Consider the following 16,515-nt stretch of genomic DNA (forward strand, 5'->3'; position numbering starts at 1 on the left):
AACAAAATATAATTTGAACCGAATGTATAAATCATTAACAGCAAACAATAAAACATACTCCAAAACACCAAGTAAAATTCAATAGCCGTGCAAGTTGCATGGTGAAGTTTGTGACAGAGTGAGTTTCGAATGCCTGTGGCCAGAGGAAGAACGAAATTTTTGTTTGTACATTTCGAATACCTGTATGAATGTGAAAATGTTTTGCACGTGGTAAGTGTGGGTGAATCGTGAGCTGTGCATGTTCATGTGTGTGTGTGTGCGTATATGTATGTGCCGTAATGTCAGTCTGAATGCATCAGAGCTCGGATGATGTGGTCTGTGTGCCTTGAATGTTCCGAACATCAGGTGGGAAAATTTGATTGAATAGCTTGAGAATATAGTAGTTTTTGCTGTGAGTTTTGAAATGTTTGCTTTTTGATAAATTAATACTTTTTTGTGTATTTGTGTAATTTATAAGACGTAGTGACTCATGAATGAATATTGTATTGTTAATTGGAAAATTGTATGAATGCATGAGTGGTGTGAAAGGATAACAAATATAATAAAATAAAATAAGGGAACATTGAGAATTAGCTAGACTAGATCTAGAAGGAATAATTCAAATGGAGTGCCGAGAGCTAAAAACTGGAAAAAGTGTTATCAGGGCTCCATGTTGACTGGCCACGGAGTGGAGGGACCTTGAACTGGGATGTTCACTGAGGAGGTGCCCGAGTTTTCCCACGAGTGAGTGGAGTGGACACTACTGTGAGTAGGCTGCTGTCCGGCCTAGGACTGAGGCGATCCTGGGACTGGATCATCAGGTTTTGCAAAGAAAGTTATTTGTGATAGTCAAGACATTTGTTCCTGTGTTAAGATTTTTTTTTCAGGATGAAGAGAGCGTGAATGAAAGATTTTTTTTCTTGGTTTTAATAATTATAATTGGCTCAGGGAAAAATTCCTTGTGTCTGTTTCTTTGTTTACTGAGAGAGTGAGAGACTGAAGACTGAACTCGCAAAAATATTTCTTCCATTATCTTGTCCGTCTCCTCACCCACTTAGTTACATTTGTGTAGTTTTATGCAAAAAGTCATAAATGTACACTAGCGTAAGACTTATTCCCCTTGTCTTGTTCTCTGCTTGGTTGGATGTCCAGCAATGTTTTCTTTAAAAAGTTGACCCCCCAAAACTGAAGTGAAGTAGCCTGTGAATGTGACGAAGAACAGAGTGTAGTGGTGAAGAACTAAAGATGCGGCTTGAGTTTTGACGTAGTGACAACATTTTGTTGTCGACTTCGCTCGGTTTAGAGACAAGAAAATCTGAAAACGAAACTACACGTGTGCAGGCAGCTGATGCCATTGCGATTATGGTGTTCACAGATCAGCTGACGAGGCTACCGGATTAACCAGAATCCTGCATTTGTGTGTACTACTGATAGTGACAATAGACAAATAAAATGTATTATTTATAATTCATTTTTGGTGATATCTCCGACTGTTCGTCTTGGCCAAGTATCGATGCCCAGAAAACTAGTTCAGTGTCGTGTCAAACACTAATCGTGTTGGAACTCCATGAGTCAGCTTCAGCGGAGTGAGACAGCCTGAGCCTGACGTCAACAAGATCGAAGAGAAAAGTTGATGATGACTGCAGCCAACCTTACCACGTATCGAACAGTGATAAGGAAGTTCAGACATGCATTCCCAAGTTTAGTTGTATGTAGTTCACAGCATACAAGTGTTCACAGAACTGCTTTTCTTTATAATAATTTGTCAGATAGAAGTAATAAAAAATGGACTCAACAGCCAGTCAGAAGTTTGCATCACTTTTCAAGGAATAGACTCTGGTGTCTTTGTAAACATGGACGACATAAGGATCATTGTCATGCACCACACAGACACACACCAGCACGAGGAATCAAGTCAAACCAAGCATCAGATAGCTTTGTGAATCCACTACTGGAGCTCCAGAAGTATGTCAGTGTGCCTATTTTCTCCAGGGAGCAGATGGTTTTTTGTCCATCCAAAACTGAGATGGATAAAGCCATGTTGATCTTCCAAGGCCCTGAGGGCAGCAATGTGAAACACCCAGCCACATTTGTCGGCTCATATGCTGATGGAGGACAAGTCGCTGATTTGAATTTGCCCGAGGTACATGCTGCTGAAATCAGTGTGTTGGATCAAAAAGTATCCAGTCTGTAACAGGACCATTTTTGCCACCAGGAAGTTTTTGTTTTCACAACTGATCAATATCAATATAAACCAAACAGGTCTGCAACACAGATCATCATTATCATGAACATCATTTGAAAAATGATAACAATATACAGCAGGACATAATTGTTGGGGGGTGGGGAGGTTGGGGGGGGGGGGGGGGGGAAGGGACGTGCTCTTATTTTTCTGTTAACAAAACAAAAAGCACACACACACACACACACACACACACAAAGAAAAAAGAAAAAAAAAAGGAGAAAACCACAGAGAGTGACTCTCACACACACAGTTATGCACACACATGCTTACCTGCAATAAGATATCTTAATTTTAAATCATTCATTCTCTTTTCTTCTTTGCCCAATACTTTGACTGCTCCTTCCTCTCTCTCTCCCTGTCCCAGATAAGTATACAGTCACAGAACCTGCCCTGCATGCATGCATACACACATTTATTTTTTTCATGAGACAGGGCTATGCTTTTAAAATATTGTTTGAACAAAGATCCTGCAAGGTTAGCTTTGAGTGACATAAAAACAACAATGTCTGATGTATTTTAAAAGAGATTTCCAGGACAAAGAACCATAGTTTGTGAATGTTCAGAAGCCATGGGACTTTTGTAACATTTGCAGTTTTAAACATGTGTCAGTTAAACTCAAAGAATCCAGGGCAGGGTGGGATGGACTGCAAATCTGCAGTGGGACAGAAGTATGTTAGGGTGCAGAACCAGCCACTGAGCTGAAATTATGTGCTTTAGCTATTTTCAACTTTTTTTTTTTTTTTTTTTTTTTTTTTTTTTGGGGGGGGGGGGGGGGGTTGGTGGTGGTGGTGGTGGTGGTGGGTATTGGAAACCTGTGATAGATCTTAGAATTACTCAGTTAGAAATGGAGTTCTACAGTTGTTTCTGAGATGAGATGCAGCATACTTGTCAGTAAAGCAAAACATGAAGTATTCATAAAGAAATTTGCATTATATAAAAACTGTTCACTGGATGTGTCAAATCGATCTACTTGCTCTCCAGTCAAACTGTTTGGTTTGATGACTCTTTCATCAAGGTAGTCATGTTTAAAATACTCAAGATTACTCCATTGTTTCAGATCTAGAAAAATGTCAGATACATACATATGTCTCCCCCCAAAAACGGAGTATGGCTGCTTACATGGCAGGGTAAAAACGGTCACACACGTACTAAAAGCCCACTCTTGTACATGTTTATGAGCCAGCATGGGAGTTGCAGCCCACAAAGAATATATATATATATATATATATATATATATATATATATATACATATACATCATTTACATGTCTCCTTTTCTTTGTCATGCAACTTCAAACTTTCCTTAACCAATTTATGATGTAGCGTGCATGGATACACTTAGTTTTTCCTTGCTTGTAAGTGTAATTGTTTATACTGTGAACATTCGGATGAGATGATAAACTGAGGTCCCGTGTGCAGCATGCACTTAGCACATGTAAAAGAACCCACGGCAACAAAAGGGTTGTTCCTGGCAAAATTCTGCAGAAAAATCCACTTCGATAGGAAAAACAAATAAAACTACACGCAGGAAAAAATATAAAAATATGGGTGGCGCTGTAGTATAGCGATGCACTCTCTCTGGGGAGAGCAGCCCGAATTTCACACAGAGAAATATGTTGTGATAAAAAGAAATACGAATACAAATACAATGGGCTTTTGTCAAACTTGTTTGCAGGTATGTTTCCTTGGGCGCAGCAATGTTGGGAAATCATCCTTGATCAGCGTTCTTCTGAATGCACACCCACAGGTCAATGTTCGGGTGTCAAAGAAACCAGTGAGTTGATTTTGTGTATGTATGGGTTTCTTCAGTCTGAATGCAATGAAATATTTTTCAAGTGATGAAACTTAACTTTTAAGACTGGTCTTTGAAATCCTTGATAATTTATACAATTATAGAGATTTGTCAGTCTCCTTCAATGCCTAGGTTGTGATGAGAATTCTAGTGTTGCTACAGTATCATTACAGACATATATATTTTTTTGATACATAACATGTATACGTATATATATGTATTTAATACACATGCGCGCGTGCACACACACACACACACACGCGCACAGAATCATTGACAACTCTCTTATTTCATAAATAAGTAAATAAGATACTGGTCAGCAGTCTCTAGTTGTTTGTTTACATTCATTCAGTAAAGTGGGTGTGTATGTAGGACTGGAGGGAGGAAAGTGATAGATAACTTAGTGTATAAAGTAGATTTTGAAATAAAAAAAAAGTTTTACATCAGGAGTGATCAGTCGATGTTGTGCAGGGTCACACAAAGACGGTCAACCTGTTCCGCTTGGGACGCCGCTTCACTCTGGTCGACATGCCTGGCTACGGCTACAACATGCCTCGCAACTTCCAGCAGTCAGTTGAAGTTTACCTCAGCAGCAGTCGCAGGTACCGGCTGAAGAGCTAGAAATTCCCAGTTGATTTTTACTCGTCCCTCCCCAAATTTCTACTTGCCTTCCCTGGGTAAGAGATGGTTGCTAAAAGTAAAGTTCTTCCAGTCATGTAGTGGCATGTCAGCAAGTTTGATGGACATCAGCATGCCTTTTCATACCTTGGTCCTGTCATCTGGTATAAACTTTCCCACCAAATATGCCATGGTGTCACAAAATCTCAGTTCAAATCTGGCCTCCAACCTCAGATTTGTACAGATCTGTTTTCACAGATGTCTAGGTGTTGGCATGCAGGCGACGGGCACAATAGCCGAGTGGTTAAAGTGTTAGACTGTCAATCTGAGGGTCCCGGGTTCGAATCATGGTGACGGCACCTGGTGGGTAAAGGGTGGAGATTTTTACGATCTCCCAGGTCAACATGTGCAGACCTGCTAGTGCCTGAACCGCCTTGTGTGTATATGCAAGCAGAAGATCAAATACGCATGTTAAAGATCCTGTAATCCATGTCAGCGTTCGGTGGGTTATGGAAACAAGAACATACCCAGCATGCACACCCCCGAAAACGGAGTATGGCTGCCTGCATGGCGGGGTAAAAATGGTCATACATGTAAAAGCCCACTTGTGTACATACGAGTGAACGCAGAAGAAGAAGAAGAAAGGCATGCAGGCATGTGTATATGTAATGATATGTGTGCGCATGTGTGCGTATGTGCATGAATCACTACAGGTTTTGTCAAACATTATTTGCTTGTACAGGAGGAAAGTAGCAGAATGGTTAAGACACTTATCTGCCAATACAGTCTCCGTAAGGGTTTGGGTTCAAATCCCAGTCTTGCCCTTTCTCCTGTGTTTGAATGGAAAATGAAACTGAGCGTTCAGTCATTTGGATGAGATGACACACCAAGGTCTCACGTGCAGTATACAACTGGTGCTCTGAAACAGAACACATGGCAACATGAGTGCTGTCCTCTGGCAAATTCTGTAGAAATGCACTGTGGAAGGTATACCAATATATATATATATATATATATATATATATATATATATATATATATATGTATGTATGTATGTATATGTAGGTATAAATATATATGCATGCATGCACTCGAGGCCTGACTAGTGTGTTAGGCTATGTTGCTCGTTAGGTATATGCCTTGCAGATGTGACGTAGCGTATATGGTTTAGTTCAAACGCAGTGACGCCTCTTGAGAAACTGAAACTATGAAAGCAGAATGAATTCAGATTGGACTGAATGCTGTTGGTTGTGTGTTTATAAAAGCTGTATGTTAATAATCAAACTTGTAAAGCAAATTTCACAATAGTCTTACTGTATTTGCTCCACTTAAGCTAGACTACACAACATCTGCTATTACCGTCGTGTTTTTGTTGACAAAGTCCATCACATGAACATCGCCCTCCCAAGTCTAGCGTTTTCTTCTTGTCACCTCCTCTCTTCTTGCAAGAGTTCTGCTTTTTATTCATATAGACTAATAGAGTCAGTTTCCATTGTTTGTATACAGAGCAGATGACACACAGTGTTGTTTATAAGACTTTACACACATAACAATCTTTTCCTTTTCTTTCAAAGTCCACAGAAGCAGATGACACACAGTGTTGTTGATGATGTTCAACATGTGTAACTCTGTGTTAATCATGACAGGTTGTGTCGAACGTTCCTGCTGGTGGACGGGGTGGCGGGGCTGACGTCCACAGATGTTGTCGCTCTGGACATGCTGCGGGAGTTTGGTGTTCCCTTTACGGTCAGTTCTTCTTCTTCTTTTTCATTTGTGGGCTGCGACTCCCGTGTTCGCTCATATGCATGAGTGGGCTCTTACATGTATGACCGTTTTTACCCCTGCTGTGTAGGCCAGCATACTCAGAGAGGTGCATGCCAGGTGTGTTTTTGTTTCCATAACCCACCGAATGCGTAGTTGATCTTTTGTGTGCCCACGAAGGGAGTTCAGGCACTAGCAGCTCTGCACATATGTTGACCTGGGAGACAGGAAAAATCTCCATCCTTAAGCCACCAAGTGTGACAGGGATTGAACTCAGGAAACTCAGGCGATAATAATAATAATAATAATAATGGTATTTATATAGCGCTGAATCTTGTGCAGAGACAAATCAAAGCGCTTTCGCACCAGTCATTCTCACGCACGCATAACTCTAAAACTGGAGAAACTGAAGACAAGGAAGAGGCAGGGAAGGGAGGCCATTTTGGGAAGAGGTGGGTTTTAAGGCCAGACCTGAAAGAGCTGAGTGTGGAGACTTGACGAAGCGAAAGAGGAAGTTCATTCCAAGGCGGTTGACAAGTCGAGAAGAGTGAGAATGGTGGATGAGATTATTGAAACAAAGGTGATTGTTGAGCTGCTTCAGGACAGTTTTTTCAAGGAGTAAGGGACAGGAATGGAAGATTAGAAACTGGTCGATAGTTTTTCAAAATGTTTGCGTCAAGGTTGGATTTCTTCAGAATTGGCCGGACGATTGCAGTTTTGAAAGTTGATGGAAACATTCCAGTGAGAAGGGATGAGTTGACAATGTTGGTGATTGTGGGGAGAAGCTGTGAGACACACTGGGAAAAGACAGAGGCTGGCATAGGATTGAGCTCACAGGATTTTGTCATTTCTTTCAGGATTTCATGGACTTCTGTTTCAGTCAAGGGATTGAAGGAATGGAGAGGAGTGCCGTTGAATTGAGGATCAGGATGAGTAGGCTGGAAAGGCATTTGGTCTAAGATGGTACGAATATTCTGGACTTTGTCAAAAAAGAAAGAGAAGACATTGGGGAGTTCAGATAAAGTGTAGGCTGAAGGAAGAGGAGTCTTTTTTGCAGTACCAAGATGATTTGACATGATAGAGTAAAGAGATTTGGTGAATGTGGCATCGAGAACTTGAGAAGAAAAGAAGTTTGTCTTCGCTGATGAGATCATATGTTTGACTTTATTTTTATTTGTTTTTGGAAGATTTGATTGTGGACTTTCAGTTTTGCTGATCGCCATCGCTGTTCCAATTGGCGACGTTTGCGTTTTGCAAGATGAATGTCTTGTGTGTACCACGGGGCGGAAGGTCTATCAGGGAGCGTTCTAACCATTTGTGGTCAGTCAGCCTTTCTGTCTCTCTCTTCCCTCTACCTCTTGACACTTTTTATCCAAAGTTTCAGTTTCACTTTCGTCTTCTGAAGAGGGTGTCAGTGTGTTCAGACAAATCCATATATATGTATGCGCTACGCCATGTCTGCTACACAGGTGCCTGACCAGCAGCACAACCCTGTGCACTTGTCAGGCCTTGAGTACATGCATGTGTTTTTTAGTGTACCTGTCAGAATGGATTTCTTCGGCAGAATATGCCAGAAGACAATACTGTTGTTGCCATGGGTTCATTCTCAGAGTGGTTAGTCTGTACTGCACGTGGGACCTCAGTTTACCATCTCATCCAAATGGCTAGATGCTAAGTTTGATTTTCCTGTCAGACTTGGGAATAAGGGTGATTCAAAGCAGACGCTCAGAGACTGTATTGACAGATGGGCATCTTACTCATTCTGCCACTTCCCTCTTCTTTACCGATTTATCCACAACACTTGGTTGCTTCCCTTGGTCCCTTTCTGGATATATTTCCATTCTGCAGTGGGCTTGTTCAGTCTCACTTTCTGTCAGTTGTATTTTTATTTGGTGCTTTTAGCATGTTGGCTTTAGCCTCTACATTGTTCACCAGTCTTTTCACGGGGATTGAGCTTGTTTTTGAGGAGATGCATCAAAAATGATGAAGTGTTAATGAACTCTCTATTTTTCTGTCTCTGTCTGTCTGTATATTTGTCTATCGGTGTTTCTAACTCTGTCGATTTTTGACTCACTTGTGTAAACAAAGTGAGTCTATGTTTTAACCCGGTGTTCGGTTGTCTGTGTGTGTGTGTGTGTGTGTGTGTGTGTGTGTCCGTGGTAAACTTTAACATTGACATTTTCTCTGCAAATACTTTGTCAGTTGACACCAAATTAGGCATAAAAATAGGAAAAATTCAGTTCTTTCCAGTCATCTTGTTTAAAACAATATTGCACCTCTGGGATGGGCACAAAAAAAAAAAAAAAAAAAAAATGAAGCCTAGTTATATGCAAACTGCATTTACTGTTATATTTATATTTTTTGTATTCTCGAAACTTGGCACTTTGATCTGATATTCTGACCCAACAACAAGAGCAGTCATTATCATTTTTGTTCAAACAGGAACTTCTTTTGCTAAACATGGAAGTTTTATTTATTTTGCAAACGTTTTGGTGCAGATAGTAAAAAAGGGAAATTAATGCTATGGGACATAATTCGCTTTAAACTGATCTTTCTCATCTTAAACATTACATTTTGAAATTATACACAATACATAAAAAGCTTGGATTTTTTTTTTCAGTGTATCACAAGTGAGTCTTGAAGGCCTTGCCTCTCTTGTTCTCTTGTCAAGCACTGTGATAGTGTGATTTTCCTGAAGACAGGTGTGTGACCACAGGTGGTGATGACGAAGATTGACAAGGCGGGGCGACACAAACTGCTGCAGAACGTACTGGCCATGATGAAGACGTGTGAGGAGTCTGGGGGCCATGGGTGCTTCTCACAGCCATTCCTTGTCAGGTGAGACCCCTAAGTTATATATTTTCAGATTGTTTATTGAAATAGCTATCAAGGAATGGTGTACAGATCAATAACTTACTTTTTTTGTTTTGTTTCACTTGTGTCTTAGTATGTTATGTTTTTCCAATCTGAATGTTTTTATTCTACCCGATGATTGGTGTGTGCATGATGATCAGGGAAGGGGGTACCGATTATTTGTTTATTTTTACATTTCATATTTGTCCTTTGACGAGTATTTGAATGAGCCCAAAGAAAATTTTCTGTTTTAATTGTTTGAAGTGGCGGGCGCAATAGCCGAGTGGTTAAAGCGTTGGACTGTCAATCTGAGGGTCCCGGGTTCGAATCACGGTGACGGCGCCTGGTGGGTAAAGGGTGGAGATTTTTACGATCTCCCAGGTCAACATATGTGCAGACCTGCTAGTGCCTGAACCCCCTTCGTGTGTATATGCAAGCAGAAGATCAAATACGCACGTTAAAGATCCTGTAATCCATGTCAGCGTTCGGTGGGTTATGGAAACAAGAACATATCCAGCATGCACACCCCCAAAAACGGAATATGGCTGCCTAAATGGCGGGGTAAAAACAGTCATACACGTAAAAGCCCACTCGTGTGCATACGAGTGATCGCAGAAGAAGAATTGTTTGAAGCAGACAATAAACTATGTTGAGTGAATTGAACTGACCCCGTGCTTCCAGCGCTCATGAAACACGCCTGATTGACAGCAGCTTATTTGACTTGCATGTGTAATAACCTTGATTTGGTTGTCCATGTGTCTGTATGTGTGTACATTTGTATGCATGCATACTTACCTGCCATTTTAAATTTTCTGTATTTTCATGGCTTTGAATCCTGACCACAAAATATGATTTTCTACTCACTTTTATGAATTTCAAAAACAATTTTTAAAAAATCATGCAATCCACTAGAAAGTCAACCCTTGTGCTGGTTCCATACACTAATCCACACTTTTCAGTCTGAAAACAGTCTTCTCTGCATGGTACCAATGCACTTTCACCAAAATGATGTCAAGGGGTAAAGTGTGTGTGTGTGTCTGCATGCTTGTTTGTTGCTGTGTTTAACCCCTTGACTGCCATAGTACATACACGTACAGTGATTACATCATCAGAAAAAGGGAAATAACTCTGGGAGGCTGAAAATTCACACATTATCTACAGTGGCATATCACCATACCTTTTTTTTTTTTTTTTTTTTTTTTTCAGTTTTAGGCTTATTGTTTTCGATATTGATTTATGACTTGAAACACCACTTTCAACTGTTTTTCCCCGTGGCACATGGCACTGAAGGAGTTAAGTGTTAGGCAGAGGAATGTTGGAAAGAGGCGGGAGATGGATGGATGGATGGAGAGATAGAGGAAGGAAGATGGAAAGCTTTTTTATTTTTTATTTAGAAGTTAGGATGTTTATGCCATTGCATTGAAGTTGAGATGTTTTAGTAGTTTACTGTAAAAAATTTAATTTTACTGTTGTGATTTGATGTTTTTATGCCTCTTTTGTTTAACCATTGTTGTGCTGTTTTACAGCTTGGTGTTATTTTATGTTGACTTCATCATATTTGTTTAATATGTTGTGCAAGTGAACATGCAAAACGTGTGTGGATGCCTGTGTTTTGTGTGCGTGCGTTAGGGTGGGTGGTGTGTGTGCATGTGCGTGTGTGTGTTAAATAATAGAAAAGTAATGTTTTATCAGGTTTTGTTTGTTATGAATCTGTTGTATGTGTGGGTTGTATATATATATATATATATATATATATATGTGTGTGTGTGTGTGTGGTATGCCAAATTTTACTGTCATGCTTGTAATCTGTATGTCACAGACTTAACCACACTTAATTTCTCTTGCCGAGATAATCCATTTCAGTCCAGGCAGTTAATTCTCCAGTTTACTCAGTTCTCTTTCTTCCTACCGTGTGTTTATGTAAGTTTGTGCCTGCCTATGTGTGCGTATGTGTTAGGGTAGCTGTTAGATACACATGTATGTTAAAATGTGTGTATGCAGTGTGTGTGTGTGTGTGTGTGTGTGTAACATAGATGTAATGTTTTATGTTAACAAAAGCGTTTTTGTAAAGCACCTAGAGCAGATTTCTGGATAGTGTGCTATATAAGTATCCATTATTATTATTACCTTGATTTATTTCTTTCCTCAACTGTCTTCTATTTCCATTTTCCCACATCTTTTCTTTGGCAAAAAGAGGTGGTCATTGCTTTAGTGTTGGTCAGAATGGGAAATAAAAGATGACCAGGTGTCATTTCATTTTGAGGCATGGGAGAAAAATACTTGCAGCTTACATACTTTACTTTATACATACAGATGTCTGTGTTATACGTGTGTGAGCGCAAGTGTTTGTGTACTTGTCTACATACTTTATGTGTGTTTGTGTGATAACCATCTAAGTGCCAACTCTACAAAAATCAGATGTTGCAAAGTCTCAAGGCCTCCAGGCCAGGTGTGCTCCTTTATTTATTTATTCAATTCCAAAGCATGTTGTAGCATATGCTATATGGATCAGTCTGCTTGCTTTGAGACATTCCTGAATCTTAAACTGTGTAGTGTCTGCGATATGAAATGAGTGTGTAATATATTTTGTGTGTGCACATGGGGTTGTGATTACACATCAATGTTTGTGTTTCTATTTTGTTGAGAGCCTGCCATAGGCCTATTGGCCTTTTTAAAAAAAAAAATTTTTTTTTTTTATTTAATTTAATTTATTTTACTTTTTTTTTTTTTTTAACCCTTTGAGCCCTGAGTTCCTGAGCAATTTTAACCCTTCTGCCTGAGCTCCTGAGCCAAAATTTGCAAATATTTGGTATTAAACCCTTTGAGCCCTGACCACCGCTTTACTGGTGGCAGAGAAAAATGACATAATGCCCGGCCACCGGTTGAGCGGTATGTAAACACTTGAAGCGTGCAGTCTCAACCTGGCCCATCAGGGCAGAAATCAGGGACAAAACGTGCAAGAAAACAACTGTACACAACGCAGCAAGTAATTGATATGCTTGATGATTTATTGGAAGTAGAGTATGACAATGATTACTCTGATAGTGAGGTGGAATTCGAATCGGATGATTTTGCTACAGATAGTGATGTTGAAAATTAATCTGAGCATGCAGAATCAGTTGATCAAAGGAGGCGTGTCAGATTGAGACTCTGCACGCTTCATGGTAGAAATCAATCTTTTTTTATCCAAAGCACATGCACAAAACACAGTGAAAAGGCGCGGCAATGTTGGTACTACGTTCGCTGACGTCAGAATATTACAGTTTTTCTGATTGGCTCTTCAATATAAGTCAACCAATAGCAAAACACGACACAAGTGTTTACGCACCACTCAACCGGTGGCCAGGCATTATGCCACCACCGGTAAAGTGGTGGTCAGGGCTCAAAGGGTTAACAGCAGATGTGGTGTAGCTGACACAGATCAGTGCACACACTGTGACTCCTTCTTGAAACTGGAAACTGAAACTGGCTTTTGTGGTACATCTTGCAAAATGTACCCACCTTTATTTTGTCTTCAGTAAACTCAAGTTTCTTTTTTTCTTTTTTCTGTTTCAGCTCCAAAACTGGTGATGGTTTGATTCTGCTGCAGACCTTCATCGCCTACATCACAGGCTGCATTGCTGTCCAAGGGCTGTAGCTGAAGTTACATCGACAGGGTTCACAAAAAGTTTGGAACTTGCACAGTTTCCTTCTTTGGGGCATGATGAAAGAGGGAACACAGCATGAAGTGTCACTAATAAATGGACAGAATCCATGCGTTCTGACACAGTTTATTTGCATGATTTAAACACAATAGTAAAAAGATCATTTGAAAATATGATGTAATCATCATTGACATTGCTTCCAGCATTGGAAATGATATTTGTATAGCAACCTTCACGGTAGCCCTCACATACACCATTTGATATTCTCAAACATAACACAGTGCACATTTTTAGCAGCAATTTACTGTTGATTCAACAAATGTCGCCAGAACATCATGATGTGCAAAAAAAAACAAACCCCAAAAACAACTTTTTTGGTGTATGTAGAAATTATCTTTGAAAGACAGATCCTGGTGAATGTCAGAAGTCCCACTATTCAAATCACCAAGAACCATTATTTGATAAGACAGTCAGTCAAACACTCTTCAAGTTAATCCATCCCTTTATTGATATGGAAATAAGTACCAAAAAAAAGCCCAGATAGCTTTCTGGAGGATCATATGAACAAAAATACAGGATATCAAGTTCAAATAAATTCCTATCAATGAAAAGCACACAAAATTATAATGAATAACAGCAACAGTTTTAACAAAGGGCAAAGTTCATCCTTTATCAAACAAACCAAACCTCCTGATCATATCCCTTGTTTGTTAAACATAACAGATTTACAAAACAAAGTATAACATGAAAACACATCAAAACGGAAATCTTCCAGAAATGTTTAAAAGCAAATCAAAGCAAATCAAACTTGAAGATAAATGATTTCAAATCAGAATCAGAAAAGAACCCACATGCGCGTCCCACAAAAAACACAATTTTCAATGAATGGACTTGCAACTAACTGACCTTATTGTGCTGTTGTCCCAGGCCCATGGCAATGTGAGTGTGTGTGATGGGAGAGTAGAGAGAATGGGAGTGGGTAGATGGATGGTGGTGGTGTGGTTCGAAAGGGAGAATGACCCGTTTTTTACCCCTTTTACCTTTTCTATCCAAAATTTTATTTTACAATTTTTACAAAATCTGTGGCATGCGGATTACAATTATGTTCCTTTTTTACATGTATGTATTTTAAGTGAAAATTGCTGTCATCTCAGCTGTTTAAATATGTGTGTGTCTGTGTGTGGGTGTTAGTGTGAGTGTTGGAGTGTAATAGTTGTAGTATTGACAGTATGTTACTTTGTGAGTTTTATGCATTGTTTTTTTTAAATTTATAATATTAATGATTCTGTTTTTATGTTTCTACTACTTTTTATATGCTTGTTTCACTTTAGGTACTGGATTGTAAAGCGCTTAGAGCTTGCGCTATATAAAAATAAAATATTATAATTACTATTTAAGAAAGAGTGATGACAGCTACCCTTATACAGTGGCCCGCTCTACACAGTGTCCTCACATGCCTGCTATAGCGTCATGTAGTCACTGACTGAACGTAGCCACCTAGTCGTTCAGTGTGGGGTGGGAGGCTGTCCACCCAGAAACAGAAAAACAAGTGTTAGAGAGATGCTGCCCTTGGTAATACTAGCGGCGTGGTGTGGAGGAATGTGACTGAATGTAGCCACATAGTCGTTCTGTGTGGGGTGGGAACCTGTCCACCCAGACAGTCACTATGATGACACAGACATTATTTTTAGATCCATACAAACACATATCCACATCAGAGCTGTTGTCTTGGCTATTTTAATACTGTAGGGACTGGTGTAGTGTGGAGAACATAATTTTGTAAATGTTTACCATGGACACACACACACACATATATATATATACACCCCCACATTCTCATGGAGGTCCATTGCAAATGAAGATGTCGGTGACTCCAGAGATGAGAACGTGGCCCAAAGGCAAACACATGAATGCGGCCACACCGTGGGCAGGCAACAACAGATAACAGTTCTCATCTCTTTATGGGATAGATGCTGGTAAATGTCCTGTAGGCTTCTCTCCTGAAATGCCAGAACTGATAGACAGTCAGGCGCTGCAGGAAGCAAGGAAGACCCAACTTTAATTTTGACACAGTTTGAAATAGATGATTTGAGTGAATATTTGAATGAATTGTGTATTACCAGTGCCAGGAAAAGTTAAGAAAGCATGCTGGTGACAGATCAGAAAGTCAGTTTTGACATGAATATCTAAAATAGTGTCGTTTGCAATGACTTCAGAGGGTACTTTGATGTAAGTGTATCTGCAAACAATGCTCCACAGTTACTGAGTGCTGTCATAAGTTTGCGTGTGGTGTGGGGTATGTGTGTTTGAATGTGTGTGTGCGTGCATGTGTGATCAAAACCACTGAACAATACAACAGTCTGGTGCGGTGTGCCAATAATATTTCAAGTCTGAGTTCAACACCTGCTTCTGTTTTAATTGTCCACATGTACACAAACCCATCTAGACTTGCCCGTTCACATTTACCCTCAAATACCCCTGCTATTTCAACCGTTGAAAAGAAGGAACAGACAAGCGGCTTCTGGTGCAACCAGTTGGGGAAAGTATTAAAAAAAACAACAGAATAGCTGCATTTGACTGTCATGCAACCTGTTATCTGTACAATACACATGTTGAGCTGGTCGCTTTGTTTGGATGGTTCGCAATAATTATTAGGCATACCTACCCTACTTTGCTGAAATTGTGTTTGTCATTGTTAATTGATGGAGTGTCAAAAGCCCCCTGCAAAAAAAAAAAAAAAAAAAATTTTCCATCTGTAACATATATGAGTATAATCAATTGTGACTCATATACAATAGTAGGATTATAAAATTTGGAATGACCAGAATCTTTCAGTTTCATAATATATTTACAGTATCACTATCAGTAGCTCAAGGAGGCGTCACTGCGTTTGGTCAAATCCATATACGCTACACCACATCTGCCAAGCAGATGCCTGACCAGCATATATTTACATATAATTGAATTCTGCCTTTCAATACCAACAATTTCAGTGTACATATGTCTTCTTGATATATTGTTTCTTATAAAACACAGACTACATCTGATGATTAGAAAAACAAAAACAAAAACAACCCTCAGTTAAAAAGAAACCTACATAAAATTTACAAAGGGAATGTTGTTTTTTGTTTAATGTCCCATCACACATATCGGTGATTAAAGACATTTTGTTAAAGTATTTTTTAATACATCTGAGTATTATCGGTTAGAAGGGGTGGGAGATGTGAATGAATGGAGGGTTGGGGGAAACTGGGCAAATAAGGGTAAAAATGTGGGTGAAATTTGGAAACAAAAAAAAAAACCCCTCTAAATACAGTTACAGGAAATGACTTAAAGGACTTTGTAAAAGAGAAGTCGTTAAACTGACAAGCGAAACAACTGATAATGAATGCAGAAAGTCAAAAACATCAAAGGGAAGTTCAGTACTATTTATCAGTCTTTCCTGCAGACCTTGTCCAGGACTGCACCGGCAAAGAAAGGACAGGCTCAGTCAGCATGTTCAGAAGACAGGATAGTTCAGTCAGCAGCTACCCGGAAGAGTATGGAGACTGAGGAATGTTGAGATGATTCATTTATTTATTTATAGTCTGTTCATCTAAGATGATGATATTAGACTGCTCAGGA

At 39.5% G+C, this 16,515-nt stretch overlaps 1 protein-coding gene across 1 annotated transcript; it reads left to right on the plus strand.

The window, feature by feature from the left end:
• The first annotated feature begins 302 nt into the window (after positions 1-302).
• On the plus strand, positions 303-13,248 carry LOC143284133 (GTP-binding protein 8-like). Its single transcript, XM_076590787.1, has 6 exons — positions 303-345; positions 3,899-3,997; positions 4,487-4,617; positions 6,280-6,379; positions 9,111-9,232; positions 12,803-13,248. The coding sequence occupies exons 1-6, from the start codon at positions 307-309 to the stop codon at positions 12,882-12,884; spliced, it is 573 nt and encodes a 190-aa protein (XP_076446902.1). The 5' UTR covers positions 303-306; the 3' UTR covers positions 12,885-13,248.
• The last annotated feature ends 3,267 nt before the right edge of the window (positions 13,249-16,515 follow it).

This window comes from Babylonia areolata, chromosome 7 (assembly GCF_041734735.1).
Source record: "Babylonia areolata isolate BAREFJ2019XMU chromosome 7, ASM4173473v1, whole genome shotgun sequence".
In the NCBI taxonomy this organism is placed as follows: Eukaryota; Metazoa; Mollusca; class Gastropoda; order Neogastropoda; family Buccinidae; genus Babylonia; species Babylonia areolata.

Excerpts from the sequence above, each read along its gene's own strand:
- LOC143284133 (XM_076590787.1), top strand. The coding sequence starts at position 307 with ATGATGTGGTCTGTGTGCCTTGAATGTTCCGAACATCAG. Across the intron at positions 6,380-9,110 it reads AGTTTGGTGTTCCCTTTACG|GTGGTGATGACGAAGATTGA; the intron begins GTCAGTTCTTCT and ends GTGTGACCACAG. Across the intron at positions 9,233-12,802 it reads TCACAGCCATTCCTTGTCAG|CTCCAAAACTGGTGATGGTT; the intron begins GTGAGACCCCTA and ends TTTCTGTTTCAG.